This window comes from Mirounga leonina, unplaced genomic scaffold, assembly GCF_011800145.1.
Source record: "Mirounga leonina isolate KUSES-001 unplaced genomic scaffold, KU_Mleo_1.0 Mir_125, whole genome shotgun sequence".
Taxonomy (NCBI): Eukaryota; Metazoa; Chordata; class Mammalia; order Carnivora; family Phocidae; genus Mirounga; species Mirounga leonina.
The window spans coordinates 52,518,083-52,540,554 of record NW_023270305.1 but is presented as its reverse complement, the minus strand read 5'-3'; the positions used below and the strand labels follow the sequence as shown (position 1 = coordinate 52,540,554).

The 22,472-nt window shown below is 36.9% G+C and overlaps 1 protein-coding gene and 1 pseudogene across 2 annotated transcripts in view; one reads left to right on the top strand and one right to left on the bottom strand.

Moving 5' to 3' along the window:
* The window catches only part of PUS10 (pseudouridine synthase 10), a 68,063-nt gene extending 45,723 nt beyond the window's left edge, over nt 1–22,340 (bottom strand). The window contains exons 1-4 of one of the 2 annotated variants that reach the window (XR_004678571.1): nt 22,104–22,340; nt 18,679–18,819; nt 15,528–15,791; nt 14,471–14,557 (exon numbers count right to left, since the gene is read on the bottom strand). Coding sequence is in view for 1 of the 2 variants with exons in the window: in XM_035001487.1 (XP_034857378.1) it covers nt 14,471–14,557; nt 15,528–15,791; nt 18,679–18,804 (477 nt within the window). In the remaining variant the exon portion in view is untranslated. The remainder of the gene's footprint in view (nt 1–14,470; nt 14,558–15,527; nt 15,792–18,678; nt 18,820–22,103) is intronic. The other variant, XM_035001487.1, reaches the window with a different exon arrangement.
* On the top strand, nt 10,804–12,164 carry LOC118008090 (annotated as a pseudogene).
* Nucleotides 22,341–22,472: the final 132 nt, after the last annotated feature.

Genomic DNA, 22,472 nt, shown 5'->3' with positions numbered 1-22,472 from the left:
CATATAAAATAAAGTCCTGCATTTAATCGTTCTGTTTGGTTTCTTTAGTGGGTGATGATGATTAGGGTTGGAACTAATGTTGCTGCAAATAAAATATAAAATAAAAGATTAATTCTGTAGCAGTAAAAATTATAATTAAGAAATTTGTAGCATAACTAGTATTGTAATATATAGTTTTTAAGGGGGCGCCTGGGTGGCTCAGTTGGTTAAGCGACTGCCTTCGGCTCAGGTCATGATCCTGGAATCCCGGGATCGAGTCCCACATCGGGCTCCCTGCTCAGCAGGGAGTCTGCTTCTCCCTCTGGCCCTCCTCCCTCTCATGCTCTCTCTCATTCTCTCTCTCGCAAAAAAAAAAAAAAAAAATAATAATAATATATATATATATATATAGTTTTTAAGGAAGGTAAGTGATTCTTTCATCTAGTAATAGATGAAACTGATTGGTTATGGGTATTAGTGGAAGAAGTCATGTCTTTAATGTTAATAAGGGCACTGACAGGGAGAGAGTATGAGTGAAAAGTTAAGACTGTTGTCATTAAGTTGATTTAGGAGGAATGAGCTAATAAGCTGATTAATAGGCTATAAATTAGAGTATTAATTCAGATTATATTTAAATGTATTCCTTATGACTCAGCAATTCTATTCACAGGCATATACCCTAGATAAACGCCTGCACATGTAGACTACAGCAACAAGAATGCTTATGGTTTTACTGTTGGAAGTAGCCAAAAACTAGAAATGAATTTAATATACATTTATAACAGTATGAATAAACTGCAGTATATTCATGCAACTGAATACTGTATAGCAATGAAAATGAACAAATTATAGCTCCACATAGCAATACAAATGAATCTCTCAAAAATAATATCAAATAAAAGAAGCCAGACACAAAAGATTTATCATGTTATGATTCCATTTTATATAAAGTTCAAAATCAGGCCCATTTAAACTCTAGTTTTAGGGGCAAAGACAATAGTTACCTGTGAAGAGAAGATTGGAGTTAACCACTGATGAATATAAAAACAAAAACTTAATAAAAAGAAAATGAAAATAATTCTATTCTGGGATAGATTTCAACCTCAAGGACTCATCATGTAATCCATGTTTTCTATAAGGCCATTACTTAAACTATGAGAAATGAAAGACTAAACAAACTGGAATAAGACTTTACCTAAGATATCCACCACGTTAACCAATAGACAATAGACCACAAGCTCAGGAAAAAAAAAAGTCTGTGTTGTTTATCCGAACAAACACACACTCTGATTCATTACACTATACCTGTAGTGAGTGTGACTAAAAGCTCTTCAGAAGACACATGTGGTACATCTCAATCTTATTTGCAAAATAACTCAGGTTAGGTACATCATTACAAATGCTATCCAACAGAAGTGTTCTGAATACATGTCTGCATTTAAAAATCTTTTGGAATACCAATTTACTATTCCTGCCTAGTTACTGATTTACTTAATAAGGCTTGAGTCCACATGCCCACTTCCTTGATAGGGTGAGGATTTCTGAGATGCTTTCAGAAATATGATCCAAGTCTCATTAAAATCACTTTCTCATGGTTTCTAACATGAATTTAAAGTGATAATACCAAATGAGTATCATATAATCATTACACATCATAACATCTTAGTTTCAGAGAAAACTTAAATCCTAGATGTGAACTGAATTCTGAAAAGAAACCACATTATGATTCTTAATAGAAGCATAAAAGGGCTACCTGTGTTGACACCTTTGCATCTCTTTCATTATTTCATTTCCTTTCGCATGCTTCATGACTACATTTAAATAAAATCCATTTCATTTTTTCCCCAACCAAGTTAGTTCCCCTTAAATTATCTCTGCCCAGATACTCACAGTAATATGTTAGCAATCACTTCAGAGACAGACAGATCCCACCAGAAAAAAACATCAAGAGTTTCAATCAACAGCCACTTACATGGATAGCTTTTAAATTACGATGTAATGAAAACAATATTCGACCCTTTAATTTGGCATATATTTGTTATTTGTTTTTAAATAAAAAACTTGACCTCTTCCTTCTGCTAGTGCCTGCTCTGAGCACTCTTGCCATGATTGTAGAGACTGCCATACATCCAGCTGATCTCTGACCCACCAAACGATACAAGCAGTAAAAAGGAAGTAGCACTGAGAAATGACAGCCCAATGTTCAACTAAAGTCTTTTACATGAGAGTTTTATAAATGATTAGAGTATCCAAATTGGTTGAAAATTATTTATAGCATTAAAAAAATTGGGTAACTATGCATAGTAAACATAATGACAAAGATTTCATTCATATGCGAAATTTAAGAAACAAAACAAAAAAGCAAAGGATAAAAAGAGAGACAAACCAAGAAACAGACTCTTAACTTTAGAGAACAAACTGATGGTTACCAGAGGGGAGGTGGGTAGGGGGATGGGTGAAACAGGTGATGGGGATTAAAGAGGGACTCCTCATGATGAGCACTGGGTGATGTATGGAACTGTTGAATCACTCTATTGTACACCTGAAACTAATATAACACTATATGTTAAACGTACTGGAATTAAAAAAAAATTTTAAAGATTTTATTTATTTATTTGAGAGACAGAGAGCATGAGCTGGGTGGAGGGGGGCAGAGGGAGAAGCCAACTCCCCATTGAGCAGGGAGCCTGACCACTCGGCGCTCAATCCCAGGACGCTGGGATCATGACCTGAGCTGAAGGCAGACGCTTAATGACTGAGGCACCCAGGTGCCCCTGGAATTAAAATTAAAAAAAATAATAATAATGGCAAGGAGAAAGACAGTTTTTCTCAGAAAAAAATTTTTCAGATAAATATTTCCACGTAGGCCTTGAATGGTATCTACTCTAAAAAATGGATTCCATTAGTATTGATCCTGTATTAATATCAGTGAAGAAAAACAGAGCAGGTTTTATTTAAAAGGGAAGATTTGTAACGGTAACTTCCAATATTTTAAGCAGTACAGCCTATTTTTTAAAAAAGAAGCAGGAACAGCTGCAGCACTACCATTAATCAACACCTTTTAACTGACCTAGTCTAAAACTATTTCGTTGATCTTTCCTTTTCTTTTTTTTCTTAGAGAGAGAGAGAGAGAGCACAATCAGGAGCAGAGGGAGAGGGAGAAGCAGGTTCCTGGCTGAGGAGAGAGCCCGACACGGGACGCGACCCCAGGACCCTGGGACCATGACCTGAGCCGAAGGCAGACGCCCAACTGACTGAGCCACCCAGGCGCTCCGATCTTCCCTTTTTCTAAAAGGGAAGAGAGTACTGGTACTATTTTTTTAAGAAAGAGGTTTCAGACAAGTCAATAATGAAGTTGGATGAGTCCGACTTCAGAGTGGCACCTGCCACCAGTCCCTCTTCTTGGACATTTGAACACATCTGTGACTTGGCTGAAAACATCACTGTTACTCCCACCTCCAATTATTAAGGGACTATAACATCATAATTCATCATCTCACACACATATGGACCTATCGTCCCAAGATCAAAGGAAAATCCTCACAAAGATGACTGGAAATTCCTCTATTTTAAGATATCTGGTATAATAAAATATTTGATGCAAAACCTCTTCTGCACCTACTCTAGTCATCTGATAACAAAATTAGAACACAAGTGTGGGGGGGTGCCTGGTGGCTCAGTCGTTGGGCGTCTGCCTTCGGCTCAGGTCATGATCCCAAGTCCTGGGATTGAGCCCTGCATCAGGCTCCCTGCTCGGCGGGAAGCCTGCTTCTCCCTCTCCCACTCCCCCTGCTTGTGTTCCCTCTCTCGCTGTGTCTCTCTCTGTCAAATAAATAAATCAATAATCTTAAAAAAAAAAAAAGAATACAAGTGTGGTGGGAAAGTCTTTTAAAATGTGATTTTTATGGGCACCTGGGTGGCTCAGTCGGTTAAGCGTCTGCCTTCGGCTCAGGTCATGATCCCAGGGCCCTGGGATCGAGTCCCGCATCGGGCTCCCTGCTCCTTGGGAGCCTGCTTCTCCCTCTGCCCCTCTCTCACTCTCTGTCTCTCATGAATAAATAAATAAAATCTTAAAAAAAAAAAAAAATGCTTCCTGATCTCAGGGCATGTTTTAAAAAAAAAAAATGTGATTTTTATTTTATTTTAAAGATTTTATTTATTTGAGAGAGAGCATGAGCAGGGGGAGGGCAGAGGGAGAGGGATAAACAGACTCCCTGTTGAGTGGGGGGGCAGGGGGGACCTCGATCCCAGGACCCTGAGATCATGACCTGAGCTGAAGGCAGATGCTTAACTGACTGAGCCATGCAGGCACCCCTGTAATTTTACTTTTAAAGCCATATTTTTGGAGAATCACCAAATCAACTAGTGATTTATTCTCACTCTTATGTTAAGTTCTGGTTCCATATTTTTTTTCCCAAGGATCCTTTCTCTAAATTTGAAGATACTGCACACTCTGAAGAAACAAAATACCAGTGAAGGTCAAAACCTAGGCTAAGTCTCTCCTATAAACACAGCAACCCACTTTTGAAATCTTATCAATTCACAATGTAGGCAGTAGGGTATAGTAATAATCAATAGCATAAACCTTAGAGTTGGGCAGATGAGTATTCAAATCCTAGGTCTGTTATTAGCAATGTGACCTTGAGTTGCAATTTCATCATCTGCATAATAGGATAATAATACCACCTACTTCAAGGGGTTATGATGATTAAATTATATATTACATATATCAAAAATATATATCAAATTATATAAAAAATAATCATAACTTAGTAGGTTAGAATTACTAAGTCTAAAACATGGTGGTGATATCAGAAAAAAAGAACAGTTGACGTGACTTCTCTATGTAACAAGAGAAACCCAAATCTGAAATAGGCAGAGCCTAAAATTAGAAGTTCCCTTTTTCTGAAACTTAGTTTACTAGGCCACAAAGCCCTAAAATTAATGAGAAAAAGTTTGATAAGGAACTCAGTAGTTGATAAGTAGCAATGGGATAATATATTGCATCTGATGGGGAAACTGAGTTTTAAAGAAAAACGAATTGCTTTGTCTTCTATTCTTTATTGTATTTCTTATTCCTTGTATTCTTATTGTAAATTTTAAAGATGCAAAAGTGTGACAATTCACAAGAATGAGACCATACAAATTAAAACAATAAACTTAAAATTTTAAGGCTGCGTCATGTTCTTACTGTACCTTGCTACCTCTCAACTACCCACATGGGTTGATCAGCCCCAGCAACCTCTTCTTTCTTGCTACCTCCTCCATGTATACTTAGCTAGTTCAGGCCAAGGAAAAAACAAAGGTAGGAAGTAAACATATGCATATTCAAGTATTTAAACATATGTCTGAATACCCGCCAACTGCGTTCCTGAATTCAATCCTACATTATATTTCTGTGGTGGGCTTTATAATTAGCCTTGTTTGTAGTCCCGCTTCACCATGGCACCTCATTCCCAGGAACAGGATTCACTCCTCTTTGCTGCATGCTGCAATGACCTCAGGATTAGGTTTCTGTTTTTTATGTTGGGCTCTCCTGTGCCTGCACCCCTAATAATGGGTTATTAGGCCTCTTCAATACCTGCTGTGACTCCTTGACAGCTGGACATCTGATTCACCCATTCTAATCAGGACTGGGGTTCTGTATAGACTTTGACTATGTCATGTTTCCTTTGTCACTCTTCCTTTCTCCCTTGAACACATGTCCCAGCTACATATTGAGTAACAGAATCCAGAACGTACTACCACGTCTAGTCCCATGTTTCTCCTGATGCAGCATCTTGAGTATACAAGATGAAAAGACGTTATGGTCTAGGGGCGCCTGGGTGGCTCAGTCAGGTAAGCTTCTGCCTTCGACTTGGGTTATGATCCTGGGGTCCTGGGATTGAGTCCCGAGTCAGGCTCCCTGCTCAGTGGGGAGTCTGCTTCTCCCTCGCCCTCTGCCCATCCTCCCTGCTTGTGTTCTTTCTCTCTCAAATAAATAAATAAAATCTTAAAAAAAAAAAAAAAAGAAAGAAAAGAAAGATGGTATGGTCTAAAAACAAAAAAAGAGCATAAATCAGGGAGGCACACCCAAATTCCGACATGCCACATTACACAAGCTTTGGTTTTCTCCTCTTCAAATGAGGATGAGTGAGATGATTAATGAAGTAGTTCCAATCTGAGGCTGAAAAAAATCATCCAGGCATATCTTCTTTCTAAATCACAGATATAAGGGATTCATTGAACTGTCAGAGATTAAAAGAGGATCACCTTACACACAAAGTGGAGAACTCCTGGATTCTCCATCAGAGATTCTGAATGGATTTACACTGAGGGTGGGGCATACTCAGAGCTCTGACAAATCACAGCCATATACGTTATCATCATTCTTCAGTGAGTACCATTAAAAAGCTGAGGGCCCTGTTCTAAATCACCAAGGTCTCCTACAGAATCTAGGATTCTCCTACAGATCTAATGATGCAGACCTTTATACACTGGTGGTGTGCTCACGGGACATGCTTTGGGAGTTACTTTTTATAAGGAAGATAGGTTTAAGTTGCTTCATGTCCTATGAAGGGTTTTTAAAGTTGTAGCCTGTATATCCAAAACATAGCAAGGTTACTATCCCCCCAACCCATCCATGAAGAGTCCATTGAAAGATACTTGAGGGGCAGAGACAGTGATCTCTATAATTTTGCATGTTTTTCAGTGCCTCATTCAGCAACCTAATAAAAACATGTTCTGAATGATTTAGTGGACCACACAGAGATTGAAGCAAGGTCTAACCAACTAACCTAATGAAAAACAGGACTACAAATTCTGAAAACTCCTTAGTAAGCTCAGAAAAAGTTTGTTGGTCAAAGTGAACCTTGAGTTGCTTTGAGAGAGAACAAAAAGTGATTTAGGCAAGGTGTTTGTCATACAAAATAAGAATTTGAGAAGTCACAGAAAATGAACAAAAAGCTAAAAATACACATGCTAAAGTCAGTCGGGTTAATGAATGAGCCTCCACATATAATATGAACTTGAAAGTGTAGTCTCTATACTTGAAGTCAAAGTGATTTCAACAAATTCTGTTCTATGATTTCAACATAATTAGAAAAAACATTGCCCTTTAGAAAAAGTACGTGCATCAATCAATTATGGGTGAGGGATTATAGAAGGGGGTGGTGTTCATAATCCAATTAAGAAAGATCTTAGATTAATGGCTGGGAGTTTAAGAGGCTCTATAAGTACAAGCAAAATTATGAACATATGCATTTTTAGAAAAGGGATTCAGTTGCTTTCTTTAGATTCTTAACGAGATGATGATCCCAAATTGGTTAAGAACCCACAGATTTAAGGAAAAATCCAGTCTTCTGAATACCCATTTGTCAGAATTTAAGAAAAAATTTTATAAATATAAACTGCTACCACAGAAATGGTACTGCTTTTATTTTTGGTTAGATTTCTAGGGCTGTGTATAATTTATAGTACTTAGGGCAAAGCATGGAGATGCTACAAGTATAAAAATGAAAGGGAAAAGTTTTGATTTGACAAACAAAACTCCAACTGAATCAAGTTGCATATTAAGAAGTAGGTGCTTCACACAACCAAGGTAACATTTAAGAGACACTATATCCATTTAAAGTCAATAAAGTGAGCAAACTGTTTCCACACACTACCAAAAAGTGAAACTGATAGTACAATATTGCCCTCTACTGGACCATACTAGTAAGGATAAACCTAAAAAAACAGCAGGACTTTAAAGGGTTTACTTTTAATAGAACTTAACTGAATGCTTTTTTTCCTATAAATGTAAGTTTAGCCTAATATTAGCATAAGTCTGGGTCATTCGTTCTATAATAATTTTAGTGTGGCACTAATTTAATGTGGTATAGAAGGTTAGAAGACTCAATTATGAATATAAGATAACAAAAAATAACAAATGTAATAAATATTTTTCTTAAAACTATATAGGATCTTAGAGTTGAAAAGGCTGAACAAAGTCTAGTCTAACCAACCAAATGGTCCACACCTTCCTTCTATATATCTCTGTCAGGTAGTTACCCAGCTTTGGCTTAAATATTCTGGTGATAGAAAACACCATCCCTGAAAACAGTCTATTCTGTTCTGCATTAATTCCTTATAGCTGAAAATTATTTCCCTCCTGATTCCATCTCTGCAGCAGAAAAACCCTCAAATATTTAAGAAGAGCAAATTCATGGGGCACCTGGGTGGCTCAGCCGGTTAAGCATCTGCCTTCAGCTCAGGTCATGAACCCCAGGGTCCTGGGATCTAGCTCTGCATCTGGCTCCCTGCTTAACAGGGAGTCTGCTTCTCCCTCTGCTCCTGCCCCACTCATTCTCTCTCTCTCAAATAAACAAATAAAACCTTAAAACACACACACACAAATTTATTGTCTTACAGTACTTTAGATCAGAAGTCCAACATGGGTCTCATTGGGCTAATATCACGGTGTCAACAGGGGTGCATTCCTTTCTGGAGCATCTAGGCTAGGAGACTCCATTTCCTTGCCTTTTCTAGCTTCTAGAGGCCACCCATATTCCTAGTTCCCTTCTGCTGTCTTCAAAGTGAGCAACATTGCATCTGACCATTCTTTCACAGTCACATCTTCCTCTGACCTTGACCTCAGAAGAAAGATGCTTTTAAGGACTCATATAATTGGACTGAGCTGACTCAGATAATTCAGGATACTTTCTCCATCTCAGGATCCTTAATCTTTTTTTTTTTTTTTAAGATTTTATTTATTTATTTGACACAGAGAGAGAGCACAAGTAGGCAGAGTGGCAGGCAGAGGGAGAGGGAGAAGCAGGCTCTCTGCTGAGCAGGGAGCTGGACATGGGGCTCGATCCCAGGATCCCAGGATCATGACCTGAGCCAAAGGCAGCCGCTTAACCAACTGAGCCACCCAGGCGCCCCAGGATCCTTAATCTTAATTACATCCACAAAATCCCCTTTTTTCACGTAAGGTACACATTCCCAGGTTTCAAGGATTAGGATGTGGACTACCACAAAACACCTTTCCATTTGTCCTTGTTCCTCCTAAAGTAGTATGCTCCAGCTGAATATGGCACTCCATGAATGGCCAACACTGGGCAAAAGAGGATGACCGTCACCTTCATCTTTCTAGATACTGTACTTCTACTATCTGGACTAAAGTCCAAAGTGGTTACCCACATCACTCCCCTAATTCTTACTGGGCTATTAACTAAAACACCCAAACCTTGTCTATAAACACAGCTTTTAAGCCATTCTTCATTCATCCTTTACTTGGCAGTTGTTTTTCTAAACCTAGGTATAAGAACTTATGTTTACTCCTGTTAAATTTCATCTTGTTAGATTTTCCTTATTCGTGAGATCTTTTGGATCTCAATTCTAATACTCAATCTATCTGCTATATTCTCAACTCTGTGTCATGACACCTGTTGTGAGTGTTCCCATTATATCATCACTGATAGAAATCATGAACAGACAAGGTATGAAGAGTCTTGCAGGACATCAGAAATCTCTCTGAAGTTCCATCATTCTTGAATTTCAATGTGTACTTTAACTCTGTGCCCCATATCTAGAGATTCTGATTTAGGAGGTTTAAGACAAGGCTCAGCAATCTGCTTTCAACACTTTTCTCCAAGTGAGTTTCAGATCTGCAGAGTACACTTGGAGAAACACTGTCCAGTTTGAAATCAGTTATTAATCAGTTCCACTTGGGTATGGCCAGCCAGGTACAACCCACACAAATGTCTTCACATTCTGCTCATGTTTCTTGCCACTTTCAGAAAGTTATCATACGAAAGAAACCTGCTCAAATGACTAGCTGAATTCCAGTCACACTGGTGCTTTACCCTACTTCCCTGCTCTACCAGTCCTGCTAGCCTATAAAAGGAAAAAATGATGCAGAAATAATTTGTTCTTAATGAATCTGTTCAGTGTGTTGACCAAGTGTTCCTCAGTGCCTACAATGTACTCTTTAGCTCCTGATCTAGAACCTTGCCAGGGTTTTAGGGTCAAGCTCACCAGTTGGTAGTTAACAAAACCACCTTTAGAAAATTGAAACTGCCTTCTCGGTCTCCAGTCATTTGGAAAATCTGCTATCCTTTAAAAGCTCTCAAAGATCATCAACAACTGCAAGTTCTTTCTGAATCCATCCTGGAATGTCATTCATTCAGTCCCGAATACCTGAACCCATTTAGAGAAGCTTCACCATGCAGAGCTTTCACTCTCTCTCACCAATCAATGATCAGTCTACCCATTTAGGTTGAGGATCATTTTCCTTGACAGAAAGGACAGAAGCAAAATAAGATTTTCTAAGTTCCACTCTCTGTATCATCCATCAACAATATCAGTTCCAAATACATCCCTTTTTTCATCTCTTGCTATAAGCATAACTTGAAGTATGCCTGTCTTCCTTAGCAATTCTTACAAGCCTCTACTCATTTGAGATTTTATTTTCCAGTTGCTATTACAGAGCTAAGCCTCCTTCTTACATTTGCATTACTCTGACTTTTGTGTATCTTTTTTTGGAAACTGATTTCAGTTTGGCAAAAAAATTACAATTAGAGCTGGATGATACATACACAGGGGCTCATTTGGCTAGTCTTACTACTTTTTAAATTTTTCAAAATAAAAAGTCAAATAAACATATATAAATATATAAATACAAATGTTTATGTAAACACAGAGAGAAAGAGATGCCCCGATTTCTTCTTCATTGGGATGTATTTTGATCCTTAAACTTTCTTTTATCAGTTGGGGTAATTTGGTTTTAAATAAAGTCTGAATTGCACTTTCTCTGAACCTCCCAACCCTTTTAATTTATCTTCCAGCCTAGATTCCTCTGCCATTTTTCTCTGACTGCTTTTTCTTTGCACTGTTTGACATCAACCTATCAAAAATGAAGGATAAAGGCTCCACAACTGGGGTGCTTGCAGCTCTTGGTGCCTGGCCCAGCTTCAAACTGTTTACTGTTCACGAAATTCTCTGCAGGCTCACCTTGGAGGGTGATCACTCCACGCCAAGTGCTTACAGTTTGGTCAAAGCGTACATGATTTTTGATGTTGAGTATGATGCTCTGAACATTGAAATGGCCATCACTGAAATGACCAAAGGGGTGGATGAGGTCACCATTGTCAACATTTTGACCAACCACAGCAATGAACAGAGACAGGATATTGCCTTTGCCTACCAGAGGATCTAAAAAGAACTTGTATCAGCACTGACGTCAGCCTTGTCCAGCCACCTAAAGAATGTGATTTGGGGCCCAGTCACAGGGGACCTGCTCTGTATGATGCTTCTGAGCTGAAAGCCTCCATGAAGGGGCTGAGGACTGATGAAGACTCCCTCACTGAGATCATCTGCTCAAGGAGCAACCAAGAGCATCAGGAAATTAACAGAGTCTACAAGGAAATGTACAAGACTGATCTGGAGAAGGACATCATTTCTGACACATCTGGTGACTTCCGCAAGCTGATGGTTGCCCTTGCAAATGGCAGAAGAGCAGAGGATGACTCTGTCATTGACTATGAACTGACTGACTAAGATGCCTGGGATGTCTATGATGCTGGAGTGAAGAGGAAAGGAACTGATGTGCCCAAGTGGATCAGCATTATGACCAAGCAGAGTGTGTGTCACCTCCAGAAAGTATTTGAAAGGTACAAGAGCTATAGCCCTTATGACATACTGGAGAGCACCAAGGAGGTCAAAGGAGACCTAGGAAATGCTTTCCTGAACCGGGTCCAGAGCATTCAGAAAAAGCCCCTGTATTTTGCTGACCAACTGTACAACTCCATGAAAGGCAAGGGGACTCGCAATAAAGTCCTGTTTAGAATCATGATCCATCGGGACGCCTGGGTGGCTCAGTCGTTAAGCATCTGCCTTCAGCTCAGGTCATGATCCCAGAGTCCTGGGATCGAGCCCCACACGTCGGGCTCCCTGCTCCGCGGGAAGCCTGCTTCTCCCTCTCCCACTCCCCCTGCTTGTGTTCCCTCTCTCGCTGTGCCTCTCTCTGTCAAATAAATAAATAAAATCTTAAAAAAAAAAAAAGAATCATGATCTATCATGATCTCTTGCAGTGAAGAGGACATGTTGAAAATTAGGTCTGAATTCAAGAGAAAGTACAGCAAGTCCCTGTACTACTGCATCCAGCAAGACATGAGGGTGACTGCCAGAAAGCACTGCTGTACCTGTGTGGCGGGGATGACTGAGGCCCACGACAGCATGAGCATCCAGGAGTGGTGCTCCTTTGTTTCCAGCTAACAGTTCTAGAAAATAGCCCTGCAAGGATGAGATTAGCATCGCCCCTCCCCATCCTTATTTCAGTTGCCTAAGCATTGCCTGCCTCTCATGTCTAATCTCCTTTTAGCCAAAGAAACATACCAAAGAGTTGGAAGTGAAATCTATGATATGAAACACTTCGCCTCTTGTGTACTGTGTCATAAACAGATGAATAAACTGAATTTTTATTCTAAAAAAAAAGTATAGGATACATTTAATTATGCCTGTTTCTCTCTTCCTATCAGGAGTATAAATTTTTAAAAAGTTAGCAGTTTATTATCAGACTAGATTACTTCTGCCATTATCCTTTAGGACAGTGGTTCTCAAAGTGTGCTCCTTTGTAGCAGTACCAACCTCACCATGAGCTTGTTAGAAACACAAATTCTCTCTCTCTCCATCAAATAAATAAAAAATCTTAAAACAAAACAAAGTAATAAAACATAATAATGGAAAAAAATTGCAAAGTGAACCATAAACACAATTTGCTAAAGAAATCTGGGTTCTGAAAATTGTATATGGTGTGTAACACTGTGTACTTTTTGAATAATTATTATACTTAAGAAATGAATGAGTAAAAATATATTACTCAATACAAAGGAAAACAATGAGTCACTTAACACACTATACTGTGGCAATGTATTACTTCCCCAATAACTGGAATAGTCACATATTTCTGTTAAATAGTTTAGGGGTTAAAATCAGTTACAAGAAGTAGAGTTTATAATTCTATTTTTTTTAAAATAGCATTTTCTATTTCTAACATGGAATATAAACACTTCATAAGTATTCAATAAATATTAAATGGATATGTTAAAATCATCATTTAAGTGATAAAAATGGAAAATACAAATTTTAATGTCAAAATATAAACTCAGAGGAAGAGTTTGGTGGTAAGATATATAACCACACTTAGAAAATATGCTTCTTATTTCTTCTAAACACTGCAACTTTTTGAGCCACTTAGCTTTCAGAAGTCTGTTTCTTGCTACCAAAATCGGACCCTGAAAATGACCTATCAATGAGAAATGCTTTGATGATTGACTAGAAAATGACTTTATGTGTTTATAAACCGTACATCATCATGATCCCTTTTCTTCTGTTTCATCATCTTACCATGGACAGAGATATTACTTAAAACCATTCTACTCTTTTTCACTTCCCAGCTCTTTTCTATCATTCATCCAGCTTCAAAAGGTCTTTAAATCAATCTTCAGCCTTTTGGGGGCTAATAAACATTATTATTTGCTCCAACATATTTTGCTCACCCAAAGAAGGTGATGGTATGAGATATAATGTTCTAGTGATGCTTTCAGATCCTTAGGGAAAAGACACCTTACACACATAAATGGATATGTTTAGAACTCATTGTTGTAATTTGAAATTACAAAGGTCATTTTCCCTATAGGACAGTTTTATGTATTCATGTCCGTTTTGACACACAAGAATGTTACAGTAATGACTACTATTATTTTTTTCACTTAACAAAGGAAAAAAGTTCAAATAAACATGAGGCTATTTCTTTCCCTTTTCCTGTTGACTAAAAGGGGTGCCAACTTTTTGTATTTTACTCCAGAAAATAAGAATGTTCATCATAACTGAAATGACCCTATACCCGGACCATTATAACATGCATACATCTACCCCAAAACATCTCTGAAGTTCTGGTCAAATCTCTTTCTCTGACCAACATGCCTCATACAGATCTAAAGCTTAATGAATATATGCTATAGAATGAGGACCTTTAAAAAAAAAAAAGACAGTCTTTTCAATGGCATAAGGAGCACTGTTTTCTTCACTAAGTCTTCAAAAAGTGACTTAAACTAGTCAGTTTACATGTTGAAAATAAGAGAAATTCTCTGAAATCTCTACCTTTAGAGGACTCCTGACCTTTGGGATTTTCATGCCCAAAGGCACTACGCTTTTATTACATAACTTCCCATAGAAGAATGAACCATGTGATATTCTCAATCCTGCTGACACAATAAGTATTAAAAACTAAAACAAACAAACAAACAAAAAACCCAGTCCTATGATAAACTAAATAATTCCTTTTCTCACCCATTCATTCAACATTATTAAGCAGCTATAATAGTGCCATGCTTTCAGTCATCTATCATTCAATAAGTACACAAAAAAATGGAAAATACAATATGGTACAGAAAATTTTAAGTCTCCTTTTTTGAGATATTTCTAGCATGCATTTCACATATAGTTTTATGCATTTAAATGACCTTACCTCTCTTACAGATAGCTGTGGTGGAAAGGAGACTGAAAATACCAAGTTGGTAAATTCAAACCCAGAGGCCTCAACTTTTTGGCACACCTAAAAAAGTATTACATAAAAGCATTTTTTATTACATAAAACAGCATTTATATATATAAATTCTCATGCATTGCTGAAAATTTTACTTATTTATTTATTTTTAAATTTATTTATTTTATTTATTTATTTGACAGAGAGAGACACAGCAAGAAACGGAAAACAATCAGGGGGAGTAAGAGAAGGAGAAGCAGGCTTTCTGCTGAGCAGGGAGCCCAATGCGGCTCGATCCCAGGACCCTGGGATCATGACCTGAGCTGAAGGCAGACACTTAACCATCTGAGCCACCCAGGCGCCCCTGAAAATTTTACACTAATCTTCATAACATGGGTTTTTGGTCCAGGAGATGGCACTACACTTCTAAACTTTCACCTCTGGGAATTCTCATAAGCATCCCAAAAGCAAGCATTTGCTAACTAAGACCCTGAAGACTGATATCACGAGATGCCAACCCAGCCAGGACTCACTTGCAGAACAATCTGTTGAATGTCAAAATAATTTTCTCTTAGATCACCTCATAGCTTAAGATTTTTAAACAAAATAAAGCCAAATTTGGCACTCTTGACAGCTGGAAACAAAAGGCAATCCCACATTCAATCATGTATCTTCCATAAAACTGTAACACTTGTCTTTTCAAGACACTAAAAGGTATGACTAAGAGCTTTTCTCTAACTCCTTAGTTAGCTATGTTAAACAGCAGAGGGAAAAACCACTATATTTTTCTTCATTTGAGTAGCATTCATGACTGAAATACATGGACACCTACTTCATTAATTTTCAGTTATCTTGTTAATAAAAAAGTAATTTGAGAATAGTAGGCTTGTTTATTTTTTAATTAAGAAATGTTTTAATGATCCACTGGTGTAAAACAAGTTGAAATGAATGGTACTGTTACTTTAGATACAAGAATTCTAGGCTTTAAGACCAAAAATTTCTACATAATTGCACATATAATAAAAAATAGATTATTTACCTTTTTAATGAACTCTTTTTCACAGAATTCTTGAAGAATTCCTAGACATACATTGCACACATTTAAATTTGAGTTCTTGGAAGCAATGCTACCATCTTCAATAACGGAGATCCTTCCCTCTCCATTTTGACTCAAATTATCAATCCCATCAATCCCATCTTCTAGTTCTTGTAGTCGTATTTTCTTAGGAGGTGGGTTTGGAACTTCCGAAATTAATTCATCTTTTTCAGTTTCCAGAAATTTCTGTAGTTCATCGAGCAACTCCTAGAAAATTAATTTGAAAAAAGTAATAACCCTTTTATAATGCCCTTAAGGTTAAGATGAAAACAGGAGTGAAATTATGATATATTGCAGACTTATACAATGTTGATTTATATCAATTTTGGAGCAATTGATTAATTTTATTAGCCAGCATTGGCTTTCTGGGGAATTTGAAAGAGAATTACCTAACTCCCACAATATATGTGTGAATATTTTTCCAAAAGAGTTTCATATATTAGTGAAGCTAAAGTCCTAAATTTGAGGCAGAAGATTCCATTAACAAATTTATTACAGGCATAACTCGTTTTACTGTGCTTCAGTTTATTGTGCTTTGCAGATACTGCATCTTTATAAATTGAAGGTTTGCGGCAACCTTATATCGAGCAAGTCTATCAGCACCATTTTTCCAATAGCATTTGTTCACTTTGTGTCTGTGTGTCACATTTTAGTAATTCTCACAATATTTGAAACTTTTTCATTATTATACTTGTGATAGTGATCTGTGATTAGGGATCATGACTCACTGAAAGCTCAGATGATGGTTAGCACTTTCTAGCAATAAATTATTTTTTAATTAAGTATGCACATTTTTTAGACACAATGCTATTATAAAATAGACTACAGTATATAAGTTTCATCTGCACTGGGAAACCAAAAAATTACTTTGACTCACTTCATCATGATATTCGCTTTATTATGATGGTCTGGAACCAAACCCACAATATCAATGAGGTATGCCTGTAATTTGGTTTGTAGTTATGTTGTGAGGGTCATTCACTTGCTAATTTTAGTAAGAACAAACTTCAATTCTAATTATCAATAAATAGAAATACAAACTGAATTTCCATCCTTGCTAGGTTATTTAATAATCTCACAATCTAAAACATCTGTATAATATTAATATGAAATCTGAAAAATTAGAGATTATACATCTATTAAGTAAAAATAATTTCAAGTTACTAAACAAAGGTAAACAGTTGCTGGCAATCCTGAAAATTGGCACAGTAATTACAAAAACCATTTATATGCATTAATTAAAAAGAAGCCTTCTATTACATTCTGGTTTGCCTCATTTCTGTCACCCTTTGTACTAAAATGTTAAAAGTTGCATTCTTTTGAAACCATTCTCATATTTCAGACATTTCACCCATCTAAATACTCAGAGGACTTTTTCTGTTTTGTCTAAATTAGATAGACTTTATTATTCAGTTGCTGAATAGATATCCTTTTAAAATTTACTACTCAGATTACAATTTACTGACTCTAAAGAAAAAAATCTTTCACTCGAACAAATTTAATTCATTTTATTAGGACAGCAGCTCTATTTCAACTTTAACAGAAATACTAATACACACATACACATATAGGTATATCATGACCCACACAAATATGTTTATTACCTAAGTTCTATAAATTCAGTATAACATAGTACATGTATATGTATGTGTACATACATAGTTAGATGACTACAAAGATAAAAATTTAGGTACATTTACCAAAAAAATTGTCTTCAAATATTTTCATGTGTTTTTACATAAAATGATACAAATAAAACTTGGCAACACTAAGTCTCTTTATATAATATATATTTTAAATCTTAAAACATATTTTAAATAGAAAACAAATGCACAGAATAATAGAATCATATAATGTGTCTGAAAATGTGTAAGGAGAATTACACAAAACCAGTATGATTACCTCATAGTCATAGTGTGTATAAATGAATATACACATATATATATTAATCATCATAGCATATGTACCATTTTCAAAGTGTTTTCACATACTTTATTAGAAATTGTCCCTTAAAATCCTGTGAGGTGGATGTTATCATCATTCCCATTTAGAGAGGAGAAAACTGAAGCTGGAACTGGGATTCAAATCCATGTCTTCTAGCTCCAAATTCTAGGCTTTGGATTCAGACAGACAGTTCATATCCTAGCTTGCTCACTTAATAGCTGTGTAACTTTGGGCAGGTTGTTTAACCTCTCTGTGCCTCAGTTTCTTCATCTGAAAATAGAGACAATCATAGTATGTACTTACCTAATAGGTTATTATTAGGATTAGATGAGAGCTTGACATATAAAAATGTTATATGAATATTAGATATAATTATTTCCAAAATAATAGAAACAAATAATACATAGGAAAAATGATTGATACTGCTAACTCCTGAGCATTTTTAAAAATTGTAAGAAACTGTGCATGTGTGTATACATAGTGTTTATATAGGTATATATTTACATATGTATAATTACTATCTGTCTCTAAAAAGAATGTCACTATTGGAATCAAGTATACTTCACAAAATATGTTACACATTTTTTGTGAAAGTATTCTGTTAGTCAAAGCTCTCTGTATATTACCATAAATGTCAAAGATCCCTGTATATTATTTTTGCTATTATTAATAGCAGTAAATAATGATGATGATAAGCATTTACTTCTGGAGGGTTGCAAATACCTATTTGTAAGTACAAATGGTAATAAAGAAAACAGAAAAACAAAAAAGGCAGCCAAATCCACAATGCCTCCCCTTAATAGAAGATCTCAGGACTGTCATCCTCCTCCTGTCACATCTTACTAATATCTGGTTAGAAGTACTATTTTGTGATATCTGTGTTCTCTTTAGGAGAGGTATATACAAACATTAAATACACCAGGGATTTGCTCCACAAAGATCCCACTACATTAAATGTTAGATATAATCACTTAAGAAGGAACTTACAGTTTTATGGTACCAAAACGAAATTCCAAATTTACCATTATCAGTAATTATTTTATTATAGTTTTTTTAATTTAATGAAGAGTTATGGACAGATACTTGCCCTCAAATGTACAGGTATTCATTTTAGAATAGAGAACTTTCTTTAGAAACAAAATGAAAGTACCTTGTAGGGAAGTTTGTAAGGTGCATGAAAATCCACACCACAGAATCTGTAAATACATCTTGGACAGGTACCAGTACTGAGCAACAACTGGGCCACATGCTTGTTTTCCTCAGTCAGTGGAAACATATTGAATAATTATAACTAGAAAGAAAGAAAAAGTAATGAACATCTTTTGTGTTTTACTTTCACAGGGAAATATGTCATCACCTTTAGGGATAAAAACTAACTTTTATTTGAAAACATTATTTTGTACTCTCCAATAATATCCTTTTCATTATATGCATATTGAAACATAAACTTGAAAGACATTTATTAGATGGGCCAGGTAAAAGTTTCTAATTATCAAGGAATTTAGTGTAGCATTCTGGCTTATGATAAAAGTATATCAATAAAAATAAATAAAAATAAAAATAATCAAGAATGGTTGTCTCTGAGGAGGGTAATAAAAACAAAGAATACAGAGTGATGTTTTGTTATTTTGTACCATTCAGTGTTGTTTGAGAACATAAAGTAGTAAATTCAATAAACTTTTCCTATTAGAAATTAAAAATGAGTTTGCCAGGAAAAAATAATTAGATCAGTCTATATATTTTACTAGCCTCAATGATAGTTAAGCAGTCAAGTATTTAAAACAAATTGATCAGTAGATCTAAGGACATTGATTATACTTTGACAAAATAACTAAATGAAACCAACTATTAGCAAAATGAGAAGAATCTGCTCCTTTCATGCACAAGTAAAACCTCCCCCCACCAGAAAAACCCCCACAAATTAAATGCAAAATAATTTAGAGTAATTATCATCTAAAACAAGCTGTTACTTTTCACAATTTGAATAAATGCCCTTAGAAACAAATTAGAGAATGGAGTAAAATCCAATATAACTCTCCTGTTGCCAGGAAGGAGGTGTACGAAAATTAAATTACCTAATTATTCTGTTTTGCAAAAACAGTTCTTCTGATTAATAAATCAGCTCACATTACTTTAAAATGAGGAACTAACAATATTTTATAAAATAATGATTGCATGGCAATGTTGTGGTATGGTGGTCATACAGATAAAAAACTGGTGCTTTTTAATTCATGCAGTTTCACAATTCAAATGAACTTGCTTAAAATTTGTGGGAGGGTGGAGCTCTTACCAACTCCTTACTGTGAAGATGTGATTCTTAGAATTAGTTTGTGCTTTCCAACCCTTTAAAACCCACTCCTTACTTGCAAATTTCTAAATGTTTGTGGCCACTTATTGAGAGAATATCCTTGACACAAAATAATGAGGAAGGCAGGTATATACTTCCACAAACCCCTTCACCATAAAAATCAGTTTAGCAGCTAGGACTACAAAAGACAGATTGCCTCCTGCTGAGTTTCAATTCAGGTAAATACAGTATGGGAGCTGGCAAACAGGAAGAGAAAGAAGAAAATAAGACTTTGCCTGGATACACCAGTGAGAACTCTGAGACACAGGATTAAAGCTCTGATTTAGGGTAGCCTAAGTAAATTTGGGCTCAAGGGCATTTTCACAAAAGGACACAGAATTATGTGGAGAACACCTTGTATATAGAGAAGCTCTGTGTGGTCATCATTATATACAAATGATCTGAATTCCTTCTGCCAGGCCATTTAATCTGCTAGTTTGATTCTGAGAAAGGGTTGGGATTCAGTGAGGGGTTGATTCTCAGCATTTAAGGTATATCCCTGACTGCAATCCCCTCCCAGAGAAACTATTTCTGTCTCACTCTATCTTTTCTCCACCTTTCCATTACTTAAGACCAAAGATTTCATTTAATTCAGAATTAACCTTTAATTCAGAAAGAGAAACAAACCCTCTGGGTAAATAAGGACACGAGTAAGTTCTTGAAAGAACACGTTGTATCAAAGCTTTCCCTGGGGATGAAGTTAAATACTATTATTAAAATGGATGCTTTCTAAGGATAAGATCCCTCCATTTGCAACAACATGGATGGACTGAACAGGTTATTATTCTAAATGAAATAAGTCAGACTGAGAAAGACGAATACCATATGATTTCACCCCTAAGTGGAATTTTAAAAACGAAGAAACTGATGGTTGCCAGAGGGAAGAGGAGTGAGAAATACAGTTCCAATTATGGAATAAGTTACCAGAATAAAGGGCAATGATTTGTAATAGGTTATAGGGTGGTAACAGATGGTAGCTACATTTGTGGTGGGCACAGAATATCATATACAGAAGTTGAATCACCATGTTTTACACCTGAAACTAATGTAACATTGTGTAAGTACACTTAAATAAAAAAAAATTTTTTTTTTAATTGAAGAAAATGGATGCTTTCTTTCCTTTGGTTCAAAGACTGAATGTTTACTTCTCCAATAGGTACACTAAGAATAAAGGTATTATGCAAAGTCAATAAATGACATATCACAATCTCTTGGCTCTGAGAAGTTCCCAAACCTGTTGAGAATTAGGAAACCTCCTGTCCTGAGTAATTTGAAGAGGTCTTAAAAAAACAAAAACCCTCTTCAGTGTGTATGTGTCAGTAACGGCATGGTCTTCCAAACCCTCAAGATTATTTTCCTTTAGCAACAATCAAGAGACTTCTCAAACAAGTTAACATTAAAAGGAGGAAACGCGTTCTGTCTCAAATTTGGTTGTTTCATCTTGACGTACAGCACTGAAAGGATTTCAGAAGTCATCAGAAATCAGTTGTTCCATATGAGGTTTATTATCCTTGAAAGCAAGCCCTGAGAAATGCATCCCATACTGTAAGGTTTTCATTGTCGGTTGCCTTCGTTAAGATTTTCGTTTAAGTGCTTCTTTTACATAAAGAATTGGAACTAGTCATCGCAACAGAATCTCTTCCCACGTGTCGGATCTTTACGGGGTTTGAGTCCCTTCCCCACGAACCAATGATAACTGGAGGAGACGATGGACTTTCTTTTCACCTCTTGGACTTAGAGAAACCATTCGTTGCAAATAGAGAAGGAGCGGGGCATGTGAAAAAACACCAAAATGGCCAGACTAAGTCTCACATCCCGTGATCTTTCAACACTCATTTCCATACAGCCGTGTGTCATTGTCTCACGGGGGTGGGGGAGTGTGCGGATTTTTCAAAGGCGACCCTCACAACTTTATTGTGCTACCGTTATACTCAGTTGTAGAATCTAGACTCTTGGAAATTCATCCAAGGCCTAACCTCCAGTCTTTGGCCAAGAAAGCCCTTCCCCTCCCTCAGTCAGGTCCAAGAAACTTCCCGCTCACCCCTCCTTGCTAACAAGGCCGCTCCAGCAGGAAGGAAACTATCCCCTCCATCCACACCTCTCCTGTGCCCAAGTCGTACCCCCACCCCTTAGACCTTCCTGCCTCACCTTCTACCGCGACGCCGGAGCCTGAGGTTTAACCCCTCCTAGCCCCCCAGAGGGAACAGGGAAGACTAAAGATAACGCACCTACTGCGTGTAGCAATTCTGTTCCCCGAGGAAACGAAAGCTTTAGAACGAAAGTACCAGGCCCTCTCGCAAGGGCTGAGTGAACTCTCTCCTCTTCTTGTTTGTGGAGAAACCAAAAAAACTGCCTGTCGCGCCGCCACAACCCTTCATCCCACCGCCACCCACGCTGGGGTACAAGTGCGTGGGACTGAACTCCCGGCCAGAGCCCGACTAGTCCCAGAGAGGCCTCCGTGGGACTCCGACGTCTAGGGCGTCCTAGCCGCTGCCAGAAATATCGATGAGCCCTCACCCTCAGGTTTAGAATGGAAATTCTTGCTAAGGCAAATAAAAAGAGAGTATTCCCCACCCCGGTGGATTAGCGGCGTCCTC